Here is a 27,500-nt window from a genome sequence, read left to right as displayed (position 1 = left end):
TTCTTTCCAAGACATTTTAACTGACAGTGTTGTTAAGCTAATAGGCCAGTAGTTTAATGTTTCTCTTTCTCCTTCCGTATACAGTAGAATCACAATTGCTATCCTCAGCTCTACTGGGAAAAAAAAATCCCAAGTTTAGAACTTTAGGAGGTTAAGACTTAGACCGTCCAAAGTCTCGGCCTACAGAATAAGTTGACATTAGGATCTTTTGTCTTACTTTGAAATTGGAGCATCAGGACCTCGGGGCATTGAAAAAATACCTCTTTGCCAGTGCAAAATCCTCTAAATTCAGTGGAAGAATAAAGGAGCCGATACCATTGTCTTCTGGCGGGCTAACATCGTCAGTATTGTAGCCCTAAGTATACACAGTTCGTTCTAAAGGACAGGCCACTTTGTTTGCATGCCAAATACCATAATCCTGAAAATCTGCTCTGAGATCAGAGTCAGATTTATCCCTGACTTTGGTGATGTGAAAATTATTGTTTTGTGCTAGTAATACATTGCTAAGACATAAAATTACTATAAATTACCAAACAGTACATATTGAAAGAAGGAATAGTAAGATATTTCAAGGGGTCTTGGACCATTCAGAAATCTGATGGCAGAGGGGAAGAAGCTTTATCTGAATCATTGAGTGTGGGTCTTCAAGCTTCTGTATCTTCTCCCTGGTGTTAATAGCAAGAAGGGAGTATGTCCTGGATGGTGAGGCTCCTTGGTGTTGGATGCCGCTCTCTTGAGGCACCATATCTTGAAGATGTCATCTGGGGGACATGATAGGAAACTTCTTTACTCAGAGGGTATTGAGAGTGTGGAATGAGCAGCCACCACAAGTGCATACGAGCTGGATTTCAATGTTTAAGGACATTTGGATAGTAGGGGTATGGAAGGCTATGGTCCCAGTGCAGATTGATAGGAGTAGACTGTTTAAATGGACTAGATGGGCTGAAGGGCCTGTTTCTGTGCTGTACTTCTCTATGATTGTATGATATGGTGGTTTGTGCCTCTGACAAAACTGGCTGAGTCTACATACCACCTGCTGCCTCTTTTGATCCATGTGCCAGAATGCTCTCCACTGTACATCTATAGAAATTTGTTAAGTATCTTTGACATTTTGAATCTCAAACTCCTAACAAAGTAGAGCTGCTGAGGTGCTGCCTTTGCAGTGACATCACTATCATAGGAAGAGATTGTCATTGCTTTTCCTTTGTATTAAGGATTGTGGCCAGAAAGAAATGGAACATCTCATTGATCCATGGGAATCTGGTCATGACCCTTCAAAGTGGGGAAGGAACTCTTGAGACCCCTGGTTCATTTAATAATAGGAATAAATGGGCCCTGAATAAATGACAGAAAGAGGGCACAAGCTACCCATATATCTGTTCCATCAAGTACCTTGTAGCTCATCTGTAAAATAGTCTATGGCTTCTATAATAAAAATGGAAAAAGTTGGAAATACTCAGTAGGTCAGCCACAGGAAAGTGAAACAGCTCATGATTCAGGTCAGAGACCCTTTAACTGGGAAAGATTTCATTCAAAGAAGAAAAAAAGATTTTTAAGTTGCAGAGAACTTGGTGGGAGGATTAGATAGCTTTATTGTTGTAAACTCCAAGCCAAAATCAAAGCTGAATGACTTCAATTAAAATTCTGGTTGGTTGTTAATTCAGATTTATCACATGCCATCAAAACATTCAGTGAAGTGCATCATTTGCATTAACAACCAACACAGCTAAGGATGTGCAGAGGGCAGCCCAGAAGTGTCACCATATACCAACATAGCATACTTGCAATACTCAGCAGAACAACACAGAACAAAACAAAAGAGAACACAACAAGGAACAAAACAACAGAGAACAAGCTCCAATGGATAGGAATTTTAATACAAAGAGAATCAATGAAGGTTGGGAAATTTAATGTCAGGTAATGAATGCAGCTACATTCCCAGGCTGCCTTCTGTGGTTCCTAAATTGATCTCATCATTTACCTCATGACCTTCCAACTAGAGTGGAAGCAAGTTATCCTTAAAAGCAAGGGATTGCCTGAGGAGCTGGAGGATGGTAGAAGTTGATCAGAAATAAACCTACGTAATTATTTTTTAAACAGGTGTAAAAAGAATAACTTGCAACTACAAACTCATTAAACTTGATTCTGTTTACATAGAACATAAAATAGTACAGCATAGTACAGGCCCTTAGGCCCACAATGTTGTGCCAACCCTCAAACCCTGCCTCCCATATAAGCCCCCACCTTAGATTCCTCCATATACCTGTCTAGTAGTCTCTTAAACTTCACTACTGTATCTGCTTCCACCACTAACTCAGGCAGTGCATTCCACGCACCAACCACTCTCTGAGGAAAAAACCTTCCTCTAATATCCCCCTTGAACTTCCCACCCTTTACCTTAAAGCCATGTCCTCTTGTATTGAGCAGTGGTGCCCTGGGGAAGAGGCGCTGGCTATCCACCCTAACTATTCCTCTTGTTATCTTGTACACCTCTATCATGTCTCCTGTCATCCTCCTTCTCTCCAAAGAGTAAAGCCCTAGCTCCCTTAATCTCTGATCATAATGCATACTTTCTAAACCAGGCAGCATCCTGGTAAGTCTCCTCTGTACCCTTTCCAATGCTTCCACATCCTTCCTATAGTGAGGTGACCAGAACTGGACACAATACTCCAAGTGTGGCCTAACCAGAGTTTTATAGAGCTGCATCATTACATCATGACTCTTAAACTCTATCCCTCGACTTATGAAAGCTAACACCCCATAAGCTTGCTTAACTACCCTATCCACCTGTGAGGCAACTTCCAGGGATCTGTGGACATGTACCCCGAGATCCCTCTGCTCCTCCACACCACCAAGTATCCTGCCATTTCCTGTGTACTCTGCCTTGGAGTTTGTCCTTCCAAAGTGTACCACCTCACACTTCTCCGGGTTGAACTCCATCTGCCACTTCTCAGCCCACTTCTGCATCCTATCAATGTCTTTCTGCAATCTTTGACAATCCTCTACACTATCTACAACACCACCAACCTTTGTGTCGTCTGCAAACTTGCCAACCCACCCTTCTACCCCCACATCCAGGTCGTTAATAAAAATCACGAAAAGTAGAGGTCCCAGAACTGATCCTTGTGGGACACCACTAGTCACAATCCTCCAATCTGAATGTACTCCCTCCACCACCACCCTCTGCCTTCTGCAGACAAGCCAATTCTGAATCCACCTGGCCAAACGTCCCTGGATCCCATGCCTTCTAACTTTCTGAATAAGCCTACCATGTGGAACCTTGTCAAATGCCTTACTAAAATCCATATAGATCACATCCACTGCACTACCCTCATCTATATGCCTGGTCACCTCCTCAAAGAACTCTTATCAGGCTTGTTAGACATGATCTGCCCTTCACAAAGCCATGCTGGCTGTCCCTGATCAGACCATGATTCTCTAAATGCCTATAGATCCTATCTCTAAGAATCTTTTCCAACAGCTTTCCCACCACAGACGTAAGGCTCACTGGTCTATAATTACCCGGACTATCCCTACTACCTTTTTTGAACAAGGGAACAACATTTGCCTCCCTCCAATCCTCCAGTACCATTGCCATGGACAACGAGGACATAAAGATCCTAGCCAGAGGCTCATTTAATATAATGTTACTGGATTGCTTATCAATTGAAAACCTTAGAAATAATTGTTCCCTAGTAAACTAATGAATTGTTAATTTGTATGACTTCAGAAGAGAAAGTTCCAATTGCACTAACTTTCTTTAGTCCATTGAGGAAATCATTAAATTGAACTCTGGATAAGGGGCTGTCCACCTAGGACTAAGGTGCAAATTTCTTACTTGAGATTTGTGAATCCTTTGTATTATCTACTCCATAGTGAAGTGGGGTGTATTTATCAGTAAATTGATTTAATATGTGTAATTTTGGCCATTGAAACAATTAATGAATTCACTAATCATAGTTAACATTGTACAACTCCATGCCACACGACAGTGCAGTTCTACAATTTTAATTATGACCTTAGTGAATCGTGGAACAAATTCTGTGGGCTGTGATCTAGTTTATATTCTAATACATTGTATGATGTTAACCTCTGTTACAATTAAGGACTTGGTTAAAGTACTTTGTGTAATGTTGGGGTGATTGTGAGGAACTGGCAATGAGTTATTTGTTTTTTTTGTGATACGGTATCACTGGTTTAATAAAAAAAAATGAGGATGGAGTCTTTCATCCTTGCTGCACTTTTCAACTCCCAGTTCCTTGGGGCTGGAAACATTTTGGATTTAGGATTTTATCTGATTTTGGATAATGAGATAACTTGGGATTGCCATCATTTCCGACTCTGAATTTATGTGCTACCAGTACGCAGTCTGTCTTACACTTCATCACACGTATGTACCTATGCAACCATTCAGCATGTAAGATTTTCATCAGTGCTGATTTAATATTCCCCCCTTTTTTCTCTTTTTTTCTCCCTCTGTTCCTCTCACTATAATTCCTTGCCTGCTCTCCACCCTCCGGGCTCCCCTTCCCCCTTCTCTTTCTCCCCAGGTTTCCTGTCCCATGATCCTCTCCCTTCTCCAGCTCTTAGATCCACTCCTCCCCTCCTATCTTTTCCTATCATTTCAGATCTCCCCCTCCCCCTCCCACTTTCAAATCTCTTACTATCTCTTCTTTCAGTTAGTCCTGGCAAAAGGTCCGGGCCCGAAACGTCGACTGTACCTCTTCCTATAGATGCTGCCTGGCCTGCTGCGTTCACCAGCATTTTTTGTGTGTGTTGAATGGATTCCTCAACTGCTTTGTGATCAGGAGATGCTTTATCACCACAAATCTTTAAAAATTTAATGCTGTGCCTTTTCTTAAATCTCTACAACCAGCCTGCTGAATATTCACAATTACCTTCAATTTTCAATTCATGTTTCATGATCAGTATGCTATTAAGTGGCATATATTCACTCCCATGCTCATAAATCCACTCCTTCAATACACAATTAAGATCTTTATTTTTCACTTCATTCAGTGGTTTTCTAATTTTTATCTACTTATATTCAGTACGTGCGTGGGGTCACTTCTCAGAATAGTCTGTGATGCGTATCGCCTGTGATGCTTCCCAGCACCTTGTGGAATTTTCCATGTGTAACGATATGTCAGTGGTCAAAATGATTTTGGATAAGGGGTATGCAACCTGTGCCTCCCAATCTCCTTCCAACTTCATTTTCTCCCACATGTACTCCTGGATGAACCTTTCTCCTTTGTTTGAGACATTGGCATGCTATGTAAACTTAAGTAATTGTCAATTTGCTTAACTATTCCATCTCTCCCTTTGTGGTTTATACCCCCAAATTTCCTGTCAGGTCACCTAAATTGTTGGCCCCTCAATAACTATGTATGGTGCATCAACAGTGTAGATGGGTAATGTCAAATTTTCAACCTCTGCACCTGGAAATGGCAGCAGAAAAAGATGACCTCCAAAATATTTTCTTCACACTTGAGAAGTTCATGAACATCTTTGGTAATGATGTGATCATCCATTTAGTGCTTTCCTTCCAACAGCAAACTACTAGAGGCTTTCTTTGCCTCAACACTTCCTATTTTAAGTTTTTCTAAGCTGGTTTTGTCTACAGCAACTCCCTTATGATGAATAAGTGGCTGACTATTCTTCCTAATGCTTTCTCTAGCTGCTAAGTAAATGTTTTTCACTCTACACGCATTGTCACTCTCCCTTGGAGAACTGATATAGTGAGCTCTCTTGGAACTCTTTGACTCCTCAGTGCTTGTAAACTACTATCCATCTTCATCCTCCATTTGCAATATTTGAATACTATACCATATACTAAATCCATATCAATCTTTTCCAGGGTGAGAATATATTACAATATGTTTGGCCATATGACAGCACCTCTGGATGAATTGTGTTAAGCATCATTTGGTTTTGTTGACTTTTTGCTTAAACTGATTATCCAGGAGATTAAAGATAAACCGCGGGCTTTGAATCTATCCACTTTTTTCTCTACCCACAACATTGAAGCAAATGTTATTCTTTGCTATTTTTGACATAGAATAGGAGTTGAGGCCAGCTGAGATCAGTCATGATCATATTAAATGATGCAACAAGTTTGAAGGGTCTGAGGACCTGCTCCTGCTCCTATTTGTTTGTACTCCTGGGTTATGTATCAACCCAAGCCTGGACTTTGCTCAGATGTGCTGAAAAGCCAAATTTTTGAAATCTGGTCATTTGCTTTATTTCTACATGTTTTCTATCCCCTCTATATAAAATGGGTGTAATCTTGTCCTACCTAATTTTAATCCAAACAGTTTTTTAAAAATAAAACTTAGTTCTATGTAATGGAACTCTATCTTTTGGCATGATTTGCTATGGAATTTCATATTCACTTTATTTAGCAACCTGTTGACCTGTGTGACATTGAACACATGAACATTGGTCTTGATGTTGTTATTTTTCTTAGAAAGTAATAATACTAGTAGTGAGTAAAAGATTATCTGATTTGACAGGGACAGTTGGCCAGTATTGAATGGGTAGGATTTGCCAACTTAAAAATTCTTTGTTTTAAGTGCACGTTTTGGTAGGTTCTTGCTTGTGTGCGGCACAAGATCTGATTCATCAAGAATGCTATATATACTCAAAATATGCAACCAAAGTCTCTTGGTATTGGCATTTGTCATCTTAACTGTTTGTTTGATTCTGCACAAATAATGAATCAGGAAGAAGGGCGATGAACTTGTAGCATGGGTCAGTACATGAAGCTATGAAGATAATTGCCATTACAGAGTCTGGGCTATCACAGGGGCAGGAGTTGCTGCTGGACATTCAAGGGTTTAGATGCTTCAAAAGGGACAGGGAGGGAGATAAAACAGGTGGTCAGTGGCATTGCTAGTCAGGGATAGTATCACAGTTGCAGAAAGAGAGGTCACTGGAGGAATCATCTACTGAGTCAGTGTTGAGTGGAAGAGAGCAACATGAATGGAGCAATCACTCTGTAGGGAGTATTCTATAGACCACGCAACAGCAATAGAGGCACTGAGATTGGGAGACAGATTTTGGAAAGGTGTAAAAATAACAGGCTTATTATTATGGATGACTTCAGCTTCCCTAATATTGATTGGCACCTCCTTAGTGCAAATGGTTTGATGGGACAGAATTTGTTGACTGGATCTGGTGTTAAGTAATGAACCAGGTCCGGTGTTAGATCTAACACAGCTGGTATCAGGAGGAGGGGGAATTATGACACTAATAGGGGGAACTTGGGAGTGTAAACTGGGAACATTTGTATTCAGGGAAATGACCAACAGAAATATGGAGGTTGTGTAGGGAACATTTGTATGGGGTTCTGGATAGGTTTGTCCCCTTGAGGCAGGGAAGGAATGGTAGGGTGAAGATGTTTATCAAGAGATGTGGAACATCTAGTCAGGAGGAAGAAAGAAGCTTTATTAAGGTTTAGGAAGCAGGGATCAGACAGGGCTGTAGAGAATTGCAAGGTAGCCAGGATAAATCTGAAGAATGATCTTAGGAGAACTTAGATCTCAAACAATAATGAGGCAGCCTACAGAGAAGAAGTCATCACCCTGACACAGTGGTGTCAGGAAAACAACCTCTTCCCTCAATATTGCAAAAACAAAGGAGCTGGTTGTGGACTGCAGGAGGAATGGAGACAGGCTATCCCCTATTGACATCAATAGATCTGGGGTTGAGAGGGTGAAGAACTTCAAGTACCTCGGCATACACATCACCGAGGATCTCACATAGTCTGTACATACCAACTGTGTGCTGGAAAAGACAACAGCACCTCTTACACCTCAGACGGTCGAAGAAGTTCGGTATAGGCCCCCAAATCCTAAGAACTTTCTACAGGGGCACGGTTGAGAGCATCCTGACTGGCTACATCACTGCCTGGTATGGGAATTGTACTTCCCTCAATCGCAGGACTGTGCAGAGAGTGGTGTGGACAGCCCAGCGCATCTGTAGATGTGAACTTCCCACTATTCAGGACATTTACAAAGACAAGTGTGTGAAAAGGGCCCGAAGGATCATTGGGGACCCAAGTCACCCCAACCACAAACTGTTCCATCTGCTACCATCCGGGAAATGGTACTGCAGCATAAAAACCAGGACCAACAGGCTCTGGGACAGCTTCTCCCACCAGGCCATCAGACTGATTAATTCATACTGATATAACTGTATTTCTATGTTATATTGACTGTCCTGTTGTACATACTATTTATTATAAATTGTTATATTTTGCACATTTAGACGGAGACGTAACGCAAAGATGTTTACTCCTCATGTATGAAGGATGTTAGTTATAAGGTCAGTTCAATAGAAGTAGGCATGAAGGGGCCTTTGCAGGTAGGATTAAGGAAAACTCCAGGGCATTCTACACATGTGAAGAACGTGAGGATGAGTAGAGTGAAGTTAGGATGATCAGGGATAGAAGAGGAATCATGCCTAGAGTTGGAGGAAGTAGGGGAGGTCCTTAATAAATACTTTGCTTCAGTGTTCACCGGTGAGAAGGATCTTGACATTTATGAGGGCAGTGTAAGTTAGGCTGACATCCCAGAACGTATTGAAATTAAGAAAGGGGATATGCTGGAACTTTTGAAAAACATTAGGATTAATAAATCCCCTGGGCCAGACAGGATATACTCCAGGCTACTATGGGAAATGAGGGAAAAGATTGCTGCGTTTTGGGGATGATCTTTGCATTCTCACTTGCCACTGGGCTGCTGCCAAATGATTGGAGTGGAGGGTGACAAATGTTGTTCCTTTGTTCAAGAAAGGGAGTTGGGATAACCCTGGGAGTTATAAACCAGTGAGTTTTACTTCAGTGTTGGGCAAGATCAGTTAAGATTCTTAGAGACAGGATTTACTTTTGAAGGTTGAATTTGAAGGCAGGATGTAAGGTTAATCATAAACACAAGTGATTATGGAGATGTTGGAAATCCAGACTAACACATACATATCTGGAGGAAGTCAGCAGGTCAGGCAGCATCTATGGAGAAGAATAAAGAGCCGATGCTTTGACGGATATCCTTTGTCACAATGCCTGACCTGTTGAGTTTCTCCAGCATTTTGTGTGTGTTATACAAGGTTCACAGAAGGATTCTTAGCATTATGGAGGAACAGAGGGATCTTGGGGCCCATGTCCGTAGATCCCTCAAAGTTGCTACACAAGTTGGTAGGGTTATTAAGAAGATGTAGGGTGCGTTGGCCTTCATTAGTCAGGGGAATGGGTTCAAGAGTTGCAAGGTAATGTTGCAACTCTGTTAAACCCTGGTTAGGCCACATTTGGAACATTGTGTTTAGTTCTGGTTGCTTTGTTATAGGAAGAATGTGGAAGCTTGAGAGAAAGTATAGAGGAGATTTACCAGGATGCTGCCTGGATTAGAGAGCATGCCTTATGAGCATAAGAGTGAAGGAGAATGAAAGGTGACTTGACAGAAGTGTACAAGATGTTGAGACATAGATGGAGTGGATAGTCATATAGTTCTTAACAGTGTGGAAATGGCTAATGAGGGGGCATATTTTTAAGATGATTGGAAGAAAATATGGGGGCGGGGGGTGATTGTCAGAGGTAGGATTTTTGCACAGAGTAGTGAGTGCATGGAGCACCTGCCAGGCCTGATGTTCATTTAAGAAATTCTTAGATAGCCCTCCATATAATCCATGTGCCTGTGTAAGAGGGAAGGGTTAGGTTAATCTTAGAGTAAGTTAAAAGGTCATCACACTATTGGGGGTGAAGAGTCTGCACTGTGCCATAATGTTCTAATATACATGATTATATACAAGTTCCAGCTTTTAGAGGTGATGTAATTCACTTTTACTGAGAATCTAGAAACCTGTAAGATAAATTTGAAAATCTGCATTTCTATATGGAGCTCCTTTTTTCTGAGCGTCTCTAGAGATGAGGCTCATTAGCCCCTTGCAGCCACCGGGCTCTGCGGTGAGAAAACCACCTTTCTCAGACTCCGTGTCTAGGGTCGATATGGCTTGGGTCCTGCCAAACCCATGAGGTTGTGGTGTCTCACCCACCCGAACCCTGATCTACATGAATACCGTGCAATTGCCCATCGGCAAAAAGTAACAGTCCGTACACTGCATACAATTATGAAGAAAGTATATTTATAAATGTTAGCTTATCCAAACAGTTATTAAAGAAAGCAAAAAAACAGAAGTGCCCAACGTAATTAAACAGTCAAATGTGCACATAAGTTGAAGCTCATCTTGAGGTTGTCTTTAGCTCACACGCCGGACCCTTGGTCTGCTTGAAAGCACACACCACCTTCAGAATGTCACTCAAAATCCATCTCAAGAGTATGGACTCCTCCACGGGAGTATTGGTCCTTGAAGCCATTTGCCTGCAGAAAGCCCCTTGTGCAACAGGGGCGGCATCCTCAGCCATCTTCCCTCCTGTCTTCTCCCAGCTCCTGCCAAATAGACTTCGACCCACACCAGTGTCCGTCGTAAAAACGTCTCCGCCCAGCGTTCTCCAGAACTTTCTTCCAATTCCACCATCCTGATTGGTGACACAATATTCCTAAGCTGAACAACAAAGCCCCGTATCTCAGCTCAAACCCAACATGCTAAAAGCAGAACAGATTGCTCCTACGTAAGTGCTAAAATGAAATACCTATAGCATGGCAGTAAAAATCTTAACCAGGGCATTACACATGTCTCTTAAAAAAAAAACAGACTTAGATATACAATGTCACGTGTAATTTGTGCAAACATAGCATTTAAGTTATAACCAGCATAAGTCAGCCTGGATCTATAAAAAGTTCCATTCCTGTGCTTTGCTTGTGCCTCCCTTCACTTGGTTTCATATTTGATTTGAAAAAAATCTGCCTGACCACTATCACCTGAGGAGACTCAAAAGGATTCTTGGATCTTTGGCATTTTTGTGATATGCAGATACCTAGTTGGATTAGTTTCATGACATTAACATGACATTCGGCTTTTTACTACTACATAAATTTTCTGGCTGTAACACACACAAGATGCTGGAGAAATTCAGAATGTAAGGCAGCATCTATGCAGAGACATAACCATTTGATGTTTCATGCCAAGATCCTTTGGAATATCAGGACAGTGTTTATAAGCATTCTAGCTTACAGTTGTTCGTCCCTACTTGCCTACTAGAATGCCTTGGCTGTTGGTTGATTTGATGATTATTGAGTCTTGTATTGATATTATTTTCTCTAGCTGAACATTGGGGGAAAAACATGCCATAACTCTTCTCAGGCTAATGAAGAGGGTGTGGTAGAATAACTTAAGTGTTCTTAGGAGCTTCAAAGACATCTCTAAAAAGCACCATAGATGTTAACAAAGACAACTGGAAGACAGCTGCACAGAATTTCATTCAGTGGAACTGCAAGCTCTGCAAAGACCTCCAAAGTAGCAGAGAAACAAACTTCTGTGCACAGGGAAGGCGAACCCACAAAAAAATCTGCACAGGATGTAATTAAACTCATCTTCAAATGCAACAGCTGTAACATGAATTTCTGCTCTGGTGGGGGCCTCAATAGTCATAACAGATGCTGCACCACAGCTGATTGAGTGCACTATATAGGGAGTGAATTCACAATCTCTCAAGCCTGAAGGAGGCCATGAGGTCAATGACTTATCTACAGCTGTATTATCTAATGAAGACATGAATACAAGAAATTGTAATTACTCAAACGAGGGCTTGACAAAGGGTCTGCACAATGGGAGCAAAACTACCAACCCTTCGTCTTGAAGGAAACTATGGGCCTTACAGGTTCTAAAAACAGATTCATGTCTGGATATTAATTTATGTCATCAGTGTGAATATGGTGAGTGGTAAAAAGTGAGACTTATTAGCTAGAATACAAGGAAACAAGTAGGCAACGGACAAACATCCTTAATGCCAGAGGACAGACTGGAGGATAATTCTTTACCTCTAGACTGTTTGTTTTCTGTAATACAAGGTCAATGCATAGCTTCAATTTGTGGAATATTCTCATGTAAAATGACACTTTTGTGAATCATAATAGTTCTGTATGAATTTTTATAAATCGGTCAATTACATTGTCTCTAGTTGTTAAGCATTTGCTGCTGTGCCAGTAATATTTAAGGTACTGGCATATATTTGGGGTTTGCAGGAGCCACTGAGCCAACACTGCTGCCTACCATTTAGTGCCTTGTTCAAAGTAATGTTGATAGTAAACACTATAGAAAGATTGATGATGAATGCAAGATTTAAAAAAAAACATGATGCTACACAGCCTGAAGATCCACTTGAAGCAGGACAATATAGATAGCTGTGATGAAGGGTTTCAGGCCGAAACATCAACTCTTTATTTCTTTGCATAGATGTTGCCCTTCCTGCTGAGTTCCTCCAGCACTTGCAGCATTTTGTGTGTGTTACTCTGGATTTCCAGCATCTGCAGAATCTCTTGTGTTTGTAGCATTGATGCTGCTTTCTGACTGTTCAAGTTAGTGGTTCCACTCCATTTTTGCTAAATCACTTATCTGCCAAGCAAAATTGACCATATCCCAATTTAGACTCTTTACTCTTTCTTTATTTTTGTCCATTGGCGTAACTGTGCTAAATATAACCAAATCATGATCTCTACCACAAGTGTTTACTTCACTGATGTATTCATTCCACCTTGCACTCCCTACATGCAGTCTCTCCACACCCCACCCCCCCCGCCTCTTGTTTAACTCCCTGCTTACTGGCTAAAATGCAGATGAGTCATTCTGTGCCCTCTATACCTTCTGACAATATTTTGATGATGAAAATTTTTCCACTTTTATAACCCAAATAATGTTGCACTTGTGAAGAGCTTGCCTTCAATCTCTCTCAGACTGAAGGTCTATAGTATACTCACAACATTGTGGTTTCCCCTTTTTTGTCTTTTAGTTTAGCTCATGTAGCCCTATTTGATGATCTTTCCACCATCTGTTCTCACAGCTGTCTTTGTTTTGTGAATCAATATGACCACTGTACACTACCATTTATGTTTGATTGGAGTAAATTAGGCAGATTATTTTAATTAGAGATGCTGCCTGGCCTGCTGCGTTCACCAGCAACTTTTATGTGTGTAGATTATTTTAATTATTAGTTATTTTAATATTGGTTCATTTGTGGAGTGCCATGTCATATGATGTGGGCGATCGTGGTCTTTCCATGACCATGATTGTACTGGGCAGATTTTTCTACCTATGTGGCTTGCCATTGCCGCCTTCTGGGCGGTGTCTTTACTAGACGGGTGACCCCAGCCACTCTCAGTAGTCTTCAGAGTTTTCCTGTCTGGCATCAGTGTTCACATAACTAGGACTTGGGATGTGCACCAGCTCCTCATACGACCATCCACTACCTGCTCCCATGTCTTCATTTGATCTTGATTGGGTGGCTAAGCAGGTGCCCCCTTGCCCAAGGGTGAGCTGCAGGCTAACGGAGGGAAGAAGCACTTTACTCCTTCTTTGGTAGAGATGTATCTCCAGCCCACCACCCAATATTGGTGGTAGGAAGAACTGGAATCTTTTCCAAGAAAGATGTAATAATTACCCAAAAATCAAACATTGCTGTTGGTAGTGAGCACATATTTCAAAAAGAGAGTCTTGTCTGTTGTTTTTGGTTTTTTGAGGAAGAAACCATTGACATACAGTTGCAAGAAAAAGTTTGGAATCCTTTGCAATTACCTAGTTTTCTACATTAGTTACTCATAAAATGTGGTCTGATCTTCATCTAAGTTGCACTAATAGGCAAATACAATCTGTCTAAACTAATAACACACAAACAATTGTCCTTTTCATGTCTTTATTGAATACATTGTTTAATCATTCACAGTCCAGGCTGGAGAAAGTACATGAACCCTAGTATTTAATAACTGGTAGAAAGTCCTTTAGCAGTAATAACCTCCACCAAAAGTTTCTAGCAGCTACTGATCAGTCTTGCACAATGATGAGAAGGAATTTTAGACCATTCCTCCATACACAATCTGCTTCAGTTCATCAATATTTCTGGGATACCTTGCATGAACAGCCTTCAGGTCATGCCACAGCATCTCAATTGGGTTAAAGTCTAGACTCTTGACTTGGCCATTCCAAAACACAAATTTTCTTTTTTTGTTACACCATTCTGTTGCTGATTTACCCTTGTGTTTCAGATCATTGTCTTGTTGCATCATCCAACTTCTATTATGCTTCAGGCGATGGACCGCTACTCTGACGTTCTCCTGTAAAGTGTAATTTTGAATTCATTGTTCTCTTAACGATTACAAGCTGTGCAGGCCCTGAGGCAGCAAAGCAGCCCCAAACCATGATGATCTTTCCATCATCCTTCACAGTTGGGATGAGGTTCTGGTGCTAGCGTGCAGTGTCCTTTTTCTTCTAAACATAGCAGTGTGCATTTCTGCCAAAAAGTTCAACTTTTGTCTCATCTGTCCATAGAACATTGTCCCAGAAGCATTGTAGAACATCCAGGTGGTCTTTTGCAATCTTGAGATGTGCAAAAATGTTTTTTTTATTTTGGAGAACAGTGGTTTTCTCCATGATGTCCCTCCTTGTTCAGTGTTTTTTCTTATAGTGGACACATGAACAGAGACTTTAGCAAGTTCTAGAGATTTATGCAGGTCTTTTGCTGTTACCCTTGGGTTATTTTTCACCTCCTTCAGCATTGCACGTTGTGCTCTTGGTGTGATCTTTGCAAGACTGCCAGTCCTAGGGAGAGTAGCAACAGTACTAAATATCCTCCAATTGTAGACAATTTCTTTTACTATGGACTGATGAACACTCAGGTCTTTAGAGATGCTTTTGTAGCCGTTTCCAGTTTCATGCATCTCTACAAGCGTGCAGCTCTACAATTCTTCTAAAGGTCCTCTGACAGTTGTTTTGATCGGGGCATGGTGCACATAAACAGATCTTTCTGGAGAAGAGAAGGCTCTGTCAGTAACCTGACATTGTCTTTTTTTTATAGGGCAGGACACCTCTACAACTCTCACCTCCATTCTCATCTCATTGATTGGAACACCTGACTCCAAGTACCTTTTGTAGAAGGCATTACCCAGGAGGTTCACATTTTTTTGAACATAAACTGTGATTGTTTGAATGGTGCTCTCAGTATTGACGGGAAAAAGTACAATTGTTTGTGTGTAATTAGTTTAGGCAGATTGTGTTTGTCTAATATTGTGACTTAGGCTACGTCCACACTAGACCAGATAATTTTGGGAAAACGCCGGTTTCAAGTAAAAACGACAGGCGTCCACACCAAGTGTTTTTCAAAATATCTCCGTCCACATTAGAACAGATATTTGGGCGAATCTCCTTCTACTGGGCATGCGCAGGACACAGAAAACAAGCAAAGAGGAAACGGTGCATGTTTGTCCAGTTACAGACTAGAAAAACTTCAAAAGAATTGCTGTTGGCTCTCGCGCAGGAGGGCTTAAAACTAAAAAAAGACAACAAATACTGCAGCGTATTGGAGACAACTGAGGGAGTTCACAGACAGTATGACCCAGCTGACAACGAACATTGGAAAACTGACTAACTCTGTGGCATTAATAAAGCACCTTATTAAATGTATAAAACATCTGCATCAGCGTTATCTTGTATTTCCATACAATGTTACATTAGGCTGTTATAAATCTATTGTCAGAGAAGTACTTGCATAAATAGGTAAACCACCTTCATACAAGCAAGGACAGAAAATACGGCAAAGTGAGTACAGTGTACTTATTTATTCAGTAAGCCATGGGTCAAAGTATTTGGTGAGTACATTTCTAACTCTTCTGGCTGCAGTCTCGTTGCCGTCTGTTCTGAAATTATTAGATTGTGTGGGGGGGTTGCATTCAAGAAAACAACGAAATGCCGCGCTGCGGCCGTCTGTTCCGGCACCTCATGACAGTGTTTTTAAATAGTCAAAAAAGCTCACTTTACAATTTAACTCTCACACCGTTCACACCGACTGTGCGTTATAACAGCCGTCCGGCAGTGTTTACGCAGTACCAAGCAGAAGCAGAGACAAACACCGTTGTTGTGGTGTTGTCATGACAGCATTTTTAAATACCTCAGTTTACAATGCGCAACAATCGTTTTCAAATTTACACTCTGGAGAGTGTTTTAGAAAAGCTCCGTTTTCGGGGAGTGAAAGCGCCGTTCCAATGTGGACGAAGAGAAAAGGCTTGGTTTTCAAAATTATCCGGCGTAGCGTGAACATAGCCTTAGTTGAAGATCAGACCACATTTTGTGAGTAATTAATGCAGAAAAGCAGGTAATTGCAAAGGATCCACAAACTTTTTTCTACAACTGTATACAGTCCTCTCTCTGGGGCCTGTACACCAACTTGGCTCATTAGCTGACTCTGCTAAAAGCTACATGACTAGGTTGTGAGAAGGCTCTCCTTCTTAAGCAAGATACGTCTAGGGTCAGTATGATGTGGGGTTCAACCACACAGGATCGTTGGGATGTTCCGAATAAAGGAACCTCTTACCAGCAGGACCCACATTTGAGTGAATGCTGTCTAAATACTGCTCATACATAGTTATGGTAGCCCAGAAATGAGAGACCATACACCAGCATAGAATTATAAAGAAAGTATATTTACCAATTTTCACCGTTATCAAACAGTTAACAGGGAAAGAAAAAGGAAGCTGTAAGAGCTCAAGACAGTTAAACCAATGTAAATGTGCACATAAGCATTGGAGCTCATTTCTGTAAAAGCTGGGTGTAGCTTTACTCATGGCACTGAATTCTCCTCGCCAACCACAGGTAGAACATCCCTTCTTAGAATCCTCCACCTTGTGAAGCACTCCTTGCAATTGTGTCTCCCGTTTGGATAGGATCCTCCAGGCATTTTCCCTGGTGCTCTTCTCTCCACACCTTCCACCAATAGACCCAGTCAGACTACTGTCCTTCAGAAAACTCTTCCCACTGAGCTCTCGAGAATGTTCCATGCCATCCCATCCCATCCCACTCCTGATTGCCTGATACAGCATTCCTAAGTTGGACAACATGGCTCTTTATCTTTAGCCGATGCCAAAACACTCTCACCAGCAGGACACACTGCTTTTACAGAAGACTGCTCAAATAAAATATCTCTCAGCATAGCAGTAGAAATCTTAACTAGGGCATTACACGTAGATGACTAAAATGCATATTTCTGAGGTATATTGGATTCATAAAATTGGAGCATCTGAATTTGCAAAAACAAACTGGATAGCAAACTGACAACAATTCAGGAGGAGTCAGAAGTATTTGCTCAGGTTGACAGGAGCTGAGAAATTATTTTCCATGGGAATCACTGCTGTTTACTTTACGTGGTTTGGATTATTCAATCAGTTCAGTGTATAATTTCATTGAGGCAGCCAAATTGGAGAGGTATTATTAAAATGAAGGAAGAGTTTAACAAAAGACGTGTAGAATAGCTGACCTGATTTTGTGGTAGTGGCAAATGAATGGTATTCTTCCAGCATGCTGCTGGTTGCAATCTTTGTATCAACTTTGAGTCATGAGTAATAGCATTTCAGGGCATGTCCCCTTGTTCTTAAGATATAACCTCATCTAAGCCAATATATATTTCCTAAGTTTCGCTATTCAGAAAATGAATGTCACACATAAAGAGCATCTTGTTTTAAAAAAAATTATCGTTGAACTATACAATTGATAATACTTGTAGTTGGTGCTAGTTTTAATTTTCTTAAAATCATGTGTAATTAATATTTCTGTAGGTATAACATAGTGAATAAATTGTGTAATGTACCCTAAATGATTAACTTTTCCCAGCTCTTCTTGCCAGTAGTGAATTTTATATTGATGTTATGATTTCAGTGGTGAGAAACTTGAAGGTCTGCATGTATGATGTATTATCTAGACAATAATTCAGAAATAAACAAAAGAGTTATGTTCATGAGTGGAATTGCAAGAGTGAAGGTCGCATGAGATGTAATCTTTTTAAAAGTGGAATATGTATATTAACTCCAGATGAATTAATGAGCAATTTATCTTGCCCTTGAAAATGCGAAACATAGACTCGATATATGGTGTGGTTTCTATGGCAATTTGAAATGTGGTCGCGGTGGGATTGAATGTATTTGGGGGTCTATTTCTGAAGGATGTGAAAAGTAGTATCATTAACCAATCCTGCTGAAGGATTTTGGGCCAAAATGTCGATTGTACTTCTTCCAGATGCTGCCTGGCCTGCTGAGTTCCTCCAGCATTTTGTGCATGTTGCTTGGATTTCCAGCAACTGCAGATTTTTTCTTGTTTGTGATTAATCAGTATTGCTGACTTACTCTTGATGCTTTATTACTTTAACTGCTTTTTGTACACAGACTCCATATTGATTTCTTTTACTATGGCAGAGAAATGGCCAATTGATTGCAGTAGGTGAGATGATCATCAGATAGCTTTGTTCGCTAATATCGTTCTGTACAAACTCATAGGCAAAGGGTGGCATGGTTTCACTGAGTAATGCAATCAACAGTAAGTAATAAGGATCTTATCTTGTTGAACAGTGGATAAAAGGCTTTTTTAATTGTGAGTAGACAGCTAATTTCATGCAGTCAAAGATTAAATGCATCCTGTTTCTCTAAAGCAACATGCACCTTCCTCAAATGATTATGGCATTTTGTAAATATGTACATTCTGTAAAGTAATGGTTGAAAAAAATCTGTCATTAAACACTGAAATTTAATCCATATGATCCTTAATATTAGAGTTTAAAGAAGGACGGGACACAGCAATCTTTCAGGCTCCTATTTGCCTGAATTTTGGATATGTTTATTGGAAGTTACTTGTCAATGAGATGCCCACTTCTGAAACCTGTAGGGGCATGGCATTGAGGGCCTTTAGGAAATGGAACCTTGAGGAGAACATAATTTTCAAGTTGTATGGCATATGAATGACATGCTGTTTTTGGAATATTTTGTATGTTATGATATAAAGTCCATACAGCAAATGAGCCACAGTAATTTTTAAAAATAAATCTTCACAAGATAACCTCTGGAGAATTTGCAAGCAAAGATTAGTGTAGCTTACCTGCATGTGTTTTAATTTTGATTTCCCAATAAAGAAAAGGAAATGGGACTTTTTAGGGAGCCAAGTTGTCTGGGAGTATGGTCAAATTTTAATTGTCGTCATGTGTTCAGAATATACGTTTTGAGATCAACTAGGAGCTTCCTTTGAGATTAATTCATTCTTCACCCAAATACCAAGACTGTAGCATCTGAAATACGATTACGCTGTTACTTTCATCTTCCTAATTGCTCTTCCCTTGGCAGATTTTTAAGTTAAAAGGTCAGAATCAGAAGCAGGTTTAACGTCTCTGGCATATGTCATGAAATTTGTTGTTCTGTGGTAGCAGTACATGGCAATACATAATAAAAATCTAGGTTACATTAAGAAATATATATCTATATAAATTAAATAAGTAGTACAAAAAGAGAGCAAAAAATACAAACAATAGTGAGTTAGTGTTCATCACCATCAGATTTCTGAATGGGCAGAGGTGAAGAAGCTGTTCCTAGAATGTGTGTGTGTCTTCAGGCTCCTGTACCACCACTTTGATGGTAGCAATGCTAAGAGAGCATGTTCTGAGTGAGCAACACACAAAAGTTGCTGGTGAACGCAGCAGGCCAGGCAACATCTATAGGAAGAGGTACAGTCAACGTTTCGGGCCGAGACCCTTCGTCAGGACCCTGAGTGATGAGGGTCCTTAATAACGGATATCACCTTTTGAAGATGCCCGCAATGCTAGGGAGGCTAGTGCCCGTAGTGGAGCTGGCTGAATTTGCAACTTTCTGCAACTTTTTCTGATCCTATGCAGTAAACCCTTCCATAGCAGACGGTGATGCAACCTGCTAGAATGCTCTCCATGGTACACCTGCAGAAATTTGCAAGAGTCTTTGGTGACGTACCAGATCTCCTCAAACTCCTAATGAACTATAGTAGCTGCCATACCTTCTTTGTAATTGCATCAATATATTGGGCCTGGGATAGTTTTTCAGTGATGTTGACACCCGGGAACTTGAAACTGCTCACCCTTTCCACTGCTGATCCGTTGATGAAGACTGGTGTGTGTTACTGGCATATCCTGCCTCATTTATCAGTAGAATATTAGCCCATGCTTGGTCTTCTAGGTTGGCTGATATCTCTTAATGTTGTGACAGGAAATGTTGATACATTGTTCCAAAATTTTGTTTTAAAGGTTAATTCAATTGTCTCATACTGTTTTTTTTGCTAGATTCTTCAGTCTCTGATCCACACAATAAATTAATTCAAGGTCATTCAATGTTGTATGTGGTGAGGATATACAGATAGGGATAGTACAGTAGGAGTTTAAACTGTGCTGTAGCAGAAATATTATATGAGCTTGAGGGCATTTTAATCTTCCTACAAATGTGCTCTTGGTGTCATTGTTCAATTCAGTTTAATGCAGGAAATCACAACCTGGAGTCCATAGAGCCCTTGCTTAAGGGTATTGGTTCGTTGCATAAAAATGGTTGGGATCTCCTGGTTTAATGGAACTGCTCGACTTTGGGTACTGGGAATAAAGTTTATTGCGTTGGCTACATGCTTGTTTTAAAACTGATTTAGTTTTAGAGAAGCTATTTGAGTATTTTACAATCTTTCAATCTGTATTTGCTTCATTTTCTTGTAAAATATTTAATATTTGTATTTTCTTTCTAGTTCTTCCTCCAGTGTTGGTTCCGAGGCACAGTGAATTTAACCCACAGCATAGCCTACTTGCACAGTTTCGTAATTTGGGACATAGTGATCCTCCTATGCCACAAAATGCTGCCTTTCCAGTTTCCTTTCAGCAACCAAACAACCACCTATTCCCTAACTCTCCCAATAGAAGCTATCCAAGCTCCCCTGGAAGTAGTACATATCCTCATTCTCCGGCAAGTTCTGGGCCAAGCAGCCCATTTCAGATGCCAGGTAAGAGCAATAACATTCAACTACAATACGGTGTTATTACCCTTCATATTTGTGTTAACAATCAACTAGACCTTATCCAAGCCAGTACATTTTGATTTAGGAGTAATTCTCCCGAAACAGACTATGATATTTTAAAAAAGTGGTCTTGAAGCTCCTCTCCTTTTTAGAAGATGCAGAGGAAAGAAGATGGTGATTGATTCTGAGCACACAAATAGTAACATTTTTAGAACAGTAAATGGATGCTTAAAATTCATTGTTGTAAACTAGTCTGTTCTCTGTAAATGTGACATGGTATTTCATTGTTACACCAGATTTATCAGGTACAATTAATTGAATACTTTTCTATTGTAATGAAAATAAACTGATTTGATGAAGGTTGCAGTCATATTAGTTCCATCGTTGAAATTGATTTTGGGAAGAACAAAACAAGTAAAATACTAACAAGAGAAAATCTGCAGATGCTGGAAATCCAAGCTGGATTTCTAGATGCTGCCTGGCCTGCTGAGTTCCTCCAACATTTTGTATGTGTTGCAGAGGTAAAATACTATATTCCAAGTCAAAATTTGGATATGTGTAGGGTAAAAATAGTATCCATGATCATTTAGTACAGACTCAGACTAATGAATGTAGAATTTTGAATTACTACAATGTTACAAGCCTCTCATTTCACTGAAGAAACTAATGCTGTGCTGTCAGTCATGGAACACTAAGACAGTATAGTACATAAGAAACATCATAATACTTAAGATGTTACACTTGTCTGTGTTTAATGTGCAGCCCATTATTTAATTTTACATTTGCAATTATTTTATATCATGGATTTACTTAAAGTTTATTTTATGCATTTGTCATGGACCTGTTTAAAAAGTTAAATACACCTTTGAATACATAGAGGTTGTGGTAGATTAAAGCACAGTCTTGACAGGCTAAAGTTAAATATCATTATTATTTCTATAATCTTTATCCATTTATTAATTATCTTAAATGGATATACACAATACCCATATGTCCATCTTAGATTGTATAAACCCCACAGAACTTAACCAATTTCCAGCATGAGCTATTTTCCCGTTGTTTTTCTCCACTATCTGACTAAGATGTTACTTAATTTTGTTTGAAGAAGTTCTAGATAGCAGTTATAGATTTCCTCCTTTGTATCGCTTGATCACTTCCTCAATTCCATTCCACCATCTTAAATTAACTTAGAGTGTTAGAAATTACTTTATTCCATATGGTGTTTTGTGCCCTTTGGGCCCTATCAGTCGCCGCTTTTCCAAGATGAAAATTTCAAGGTGCAGCACAAAAAAAAATTCCAGGATTACAGTGGACAGAGCAAAGATGCTCAATTCAAGGTATTCCTTTTTTAAAATCAATGTTCTATTAGAATCATGGCTAGTTTATTATCCTCTCAACCCCATTCTCCTGCCGCCTTGTAAATTTTGATGCCCTTACCTAGTCAAGAACCTATCGGCCTCTGCTTTAAATGTACCCGATGATCAGCCAATAAAGCTGTCTGTGACAGTGAATTCCATAGATTCACCACCCTCTGGCTAAAGAAGTTCCTCCTCATCTCTGTTCTAAAGGGATGTCCTTGTATTCTGAAACTGTGCCCTCTGGTCCTAGACTCTCCCACTATAGGAAACGTCCTCTTCACTTCCTCTCTACCTAGGGCTTTCAATATTCAAATGAGATATCCCCATCATTCTTCTAAACTCCAGTGAATACAGGCCCATAGCCATCAAATAGTCCTCATACATTAACCCTTTCATTCCTTGTATCATTCTCGTGAACAACCTCTGCCAGCACATCCTTTCTTACACAAGGGGCCCAAAACTGCTCACAATACTTAAAGTGTAGTCTGACCAATGTCTTGTAAAGCCTCCGTGTCATATCGGTGATTAAGTGCATAGATTTTCTCCAACTTGATGGGCCTCTTTCCACCCATTGCTTTATCTATGCTTTGTTAATCTCAACAAAATCTACATTATTACAATGCGTGTGTAAAAAACATTATTTATTTTTTGTTAATTATCTCTTTATCATCCTTTAACATCCTTAAAAGTGAAAAGGTTATCTTGACCACAATTTTAAGTGAACATATAATGGTATTGAAAATAACAGAAACTGCAGATGTTGGAAATCTTGAAATAACAGATATTCTGGACGTAGCAGGTCAGGCAACACCAACCGAAGGGGAAATAAAGTTATTGTGCTGGTTGAAGACCTCTTCTCTGTGATGTGTGGTTTCTGTTCTTCCAGTGAATTAAATGAAATCTATTTAATTGTTTGTATTCTGTTGACCTTAGCCTTCATTCATTTTGCTAGAGCTGCTGATTTAGTGATTTATAATAATTTTATAATTCTTTCAATCACTTTTGTAATACAGTTGTTAAAATCTATCCTCCAGCCTACTATTTCATTTACGGCAGAATCTAATTTAACACGTTCAGGTATCTGGCATCTGAAAGGCACCCTATGCAAATCTGACTGGCTAGTAGTGAAACTAATCTAACTGTACTTAGGATGCACTGAAGTCACATGGCTGAGCTCTAAGGCACTTCATGTACTGGCCCTAAACTCTATAATGCTTCACTTGTGGCTCTTTCCCCATTTGATATATCTCTTAACAAGTGTTAACTGCTTCCTTCCCCAGGTTCATAAGGAGTGTCATGATGTTAAGTACCTGTAGTGTTTAAGGAATTAGCGTCTTCATAATTCTCCTACTTGTGCATCTACATCACACATCCCGTTTATGCTGATATAATGATTTGTAACTACCTGGTTCTTACTGTTTTGCCTGTTTACAGCTGATACACCACCTCCTGCATATATGCCTCCAGATGATCAGATGACACAAGATGGCTCACAACCCATGGATACATCAAATGTTCTTGTATCTACAGTTCCGCCAAATATATCCAACAGAGCAGGTAAAATATGTGAATTGTAAAGAAATGAAAAAAAAATACAGCTTTTGTTTCTTATGTATATTAAAATTGTAAACTGGAAAATTTGAGCCACATAGGGGCTATCTATTTGTGTTTGTAGGTATATGCCAGTTGGTTTAAAATGATATTTTTCACTAAATACTTTCTATATCTTAATTTCATTCTGATATTAGGGATAAAGACCTTTTTCAGTGTAGAGCTGAGGTAAAAGAATTCCAGATTGCTACTATTTATCTCAATTGATAAAGCATGAGGGCACTCTAATTAAGCTAGACTGAGGGATTATATCAGCTAGGGTTCTACTGTTGATTCAACGATAGTGGGCAGGAACAAGAAATGAATTCCAGTTGAGCTTTATGGTAACTAATATTTAAATGAAGTTTTAAAAAATGTATGGTCAATTATAAATTCTTTATTTGTACTGAGCTAGAAAATTCATTGATTTGGTTACTCCGTCCCATGTAAGTTTACGTTGTTTTCTTTGGGATGAAGCCACCTTGGAAAGTCAGGCTCTTCAGCCCAACCAGTTCATGCCAACCAAGATTCCCATCTAAGCTAGTTCATTTAGCCCATATCCCTGTAGCCTTTCTATTCATGTACCTATCTGACATACCTTTTAAATGTTGCTAATATACCTCCTCCAGTCACTTCTCGAGCAGCTTATTCAATTTACTGATCACTATAGGTGAAAAAGTTGCCCTTCAGGTTCGTATTAAATCTCCCCCCTCTCACCTTAAACCTAAGCCTTGAAGTTCTTGATTCCCCAACCTTGAGAAAAGTATTGTGCACATTCCTAATGTCTATGCCCATCAATTTGTACATCTTTATAACATTACTTCTCATTCTCCTATGCTCCAATGGAAAAAAAAAAGTCCCTACCTGCTCAACTTCTCTCCATAACCCAGTCCCTCAAGTCCTGGCAATATCCTCGTAAATCTCCTCCACACTCTTTCCAGCTTATTAGCACCCTTCCTGTAGAAGTGTGACCCAAAATTGAAGACAATATTCCATATGTGGTGTCACCTACTGTTGTTTAAGGAAATGGAATGCCTACCCCTTGAATTGTATTCCCTGTTGTGACAGTAATGTTATAAGGAGGTTATATGTGGAATTCCAAAATTGATCCAATGAAGTCGAGGCATATATGGCAATGTAAGTATGATAGGCAATTTTGAGATGTTTTAGTGGTCATTTTCTGCCAGGTTTTCTGGCAGGTAGAGAGCACTGGTAGGGGTACCATTGAATTAAGTTTTGTCCTTTACAGCCATTCAGTAGTTCACGCATCTCGTGGACACTGGGATAAATTATAAGAGTGAGTACAGCTAAGTGAAGTATGCTTAGATGTTGTGCCTCATGGATGGGCACAACTAAAGTGCCATTCGCTAATATTAAACATTCCGCTTGATTGGAATCTTGTAGATGGCAGAGAGGATTTCAAAGTTCCGTGAATGTCCTAATAGCTTTAAAATAGCTGGTCTAGTTAAAATTTGTAGACCTTAGTAACTTTCAAGAAGTTAGCGGGATGGTAGGGACGACAGTGGTTCTGTTGATGCAATAGGTCGAGTTGGCTGGTATAGTATTGATGTTAAATTCTTTAATTTGTGGGAATTGGGCATTGCACGTGAGGCCATACATAAAAACATTAATGCAGATTTTCCTCCTTACAGATGTTCAACCAGTTGCATATGAGGAACCAAAACACTGGTGCTCCATTGTCTATTATGAGCTAAATAATCGTGTGGGAGAAGCTTTCCAAGCCTCCTCTACCAGTGTCTTAGTTGATGGTTTTACTGATCCCTCGAATAACAAGAATAGATTTTGTCTCGGTCTTCTTTCCAATGTGAATCGTAACTCAACTATTGAGAACACCAGGAGACACATTGGCAAAGGTAATCATACACTCCCCATTTTATGGCAAAGTTTGGCAACTTGACTCTGAATTTGATGCATCAGATCAATTTTACGTCCCTTCTTTGGATTGAATGCTGCACTGTAAAGATAAAGTTGGAATTGTTGAAGATGCTATACTTTTAAAAAGAAAAGCAAATAATGCTTTGAAGGTATTCTGCTGATAAAGATCACTGCTAAAGCATTTTTCAGTTATTCTTAATGATTAAAAGTTCTGGAGCACATTAAGGTTCAAAATGTTTGAAAGTGTATTCTGATCCCAGATAGAGACTGATGTATAACACCTTTTACAGTTATCTAAAGCCCATTCGTAGATGTACTTCATAATCTTCAAATCCAAAATAAGTGTGACCATTTGATTTCCAAATTGAGGTTGGGGCAACCACTGAACTTTTTTTCCAAAAACAAAATCATGGTTGCCATCAAGATTTGAGGATGTAACTATTTATTTCATTCTCTGTTCAGGCTTTTGGCTTCAAATTTTGTTTTAAGCAATGTGAAAATCTAAACAGTATGGGGTTCCTTCCTGGAGCAGCCCATACATAAGCTTCCAAAAGCCTTGAGTAAAATTGTATCTTAAACGAAAGGAGAAGCTGGTTTCGTTCAGTAAGCATTCTGTTTTTTAAAAAAAAGATTTCTATATCACTTTCAAGGCCTGTGCTCATCAAAAGTTTTTTCACTGTATAAATGTTAATTACTGTTTAAAAAAAAATTAATTGCAATATTAAATAAGAATAGTGCTCAATCTGACCCATCATCTGTACCTGCAGTTGAGTCATTTGCTATCAAAGGAATTCTTTCTTAAGTGTCCCTATAGAAAGGATTAATTTTTTAAAATTACCATGCAGTGAAATAAGTAAAGTTTAAGACTACATCTAACTTCTTCATATAAGCTGACTAGAAGCTGCGGATTCAGAAATGAGTTGCATTTGGCACATCAGTTCAGTACGTCCTGGAGCTATTTGATGATAGCAAAGGCAGACATAAAACAAGCTGCAGAGGAGAAGGTCAGATGTGCTCTAATAGTAAACAGTGGTGCAAGTTGAAGATGTTGAATTGCAGATGATCTGATGGCAGTTATATAAAAAGCGTAATGATTCTCTATAATTTTTGAATGCTCTAATGAAAAACACTTTAACATATAAGCTTTCAGTATACTTTGAAGTTCTCATTGTTAGATTTTTCTGGGCTTTCCATCATGTATATCCTTTCCTAGTACTACATTCCATGGATCTTGGTGTTCCTCAATACAAGCCTCTTACATACTTATTCCCTTTGCCTTGCCTATTGGGTGACCTTGTGGTCCTTTATCACTTTGGTTGGTTGTGCATTTATAAAAGTTGTTTTTTTCTGGATGAGGCGCTGCCAGGGAAAGAAGATGTAGAGCCTAAGTAAATCAGTCCGAGTCTGGTAAAAGTTTGACTGAACTCAATAAACACACATCAAAGTTGCTGGTGAACGCAGCAGGCCAGGCAGCATCTGTAGGAAGAGGTGCAGTCGACGTTTCAGGCCGAGACCGAACTCAATAACCATTATTTGTTAGTAATGGACTAAAATGAGGGCAAACTTCCATTTTTGGATGAAATAAAGGATGCAAATCAAACTCAAATTGTTGAGGATCCAAGTTGCAACCTAAAGTAAAACTGATTTTCTTCAGTCCCAGTGGTTGCTGATTGCCTTAAACCTGGTGAATTCTTGAGCCATTAGCTGAAGAGCTGACATCAG

General features: G+C 39.6%; 1 protein-coding gene across 2 annotated transcripts in view; it reads left to right on the top strand.

Annotated features, from left to right (window-relative positions):
- Positions 1 to 27,500, top strand: part of smad1 (SMAD family member 1) — a 103,219-nt gene that overhangs the window by 57,360 nt on the left and 18,359 nt on the right. For both annotated transcript variants that reach the window (XM_072256026.1, XM_072256027.1), the window contains exons 3-5: positions 20,668 to 20,919; positions 23,727 to 23,849; positions 25,535 to 25,756. In XM_072256026.1, coding sequence (XP_072112127.1) covers positions 20,668 to 20,919; positions 23,727 to 23,849; positions 25,535 to 25,756 — 597 coding nt within the window. The remainder of the gene's footprint in view (positions 1 to 20,667; positions 20,920 to 23,726; positions 23,850 to 25,534; positions 25,757 to 27,500) is intronic.

The sequence above is a fragment of the Mobula birostris genome, chromosome 4, assembly GCF_030028105.1.
Source record: "Mobula birostris isolate sMobBir1 chromosome 4, sMobBir1.hap1, whole genome shotgun sequence".
Lineage (NCBI taxonomy): Eukaryota > Metazoa > Chordata > Chondrichthyes > Myliobatiformes > Myliobatidae > Mobula > Mobula birostris.
The sequence above is the reverse complement of the archived record's forward strand: the minus strand, read 5'-3'. Positions and strand labels throughout refer to the sequence as shown.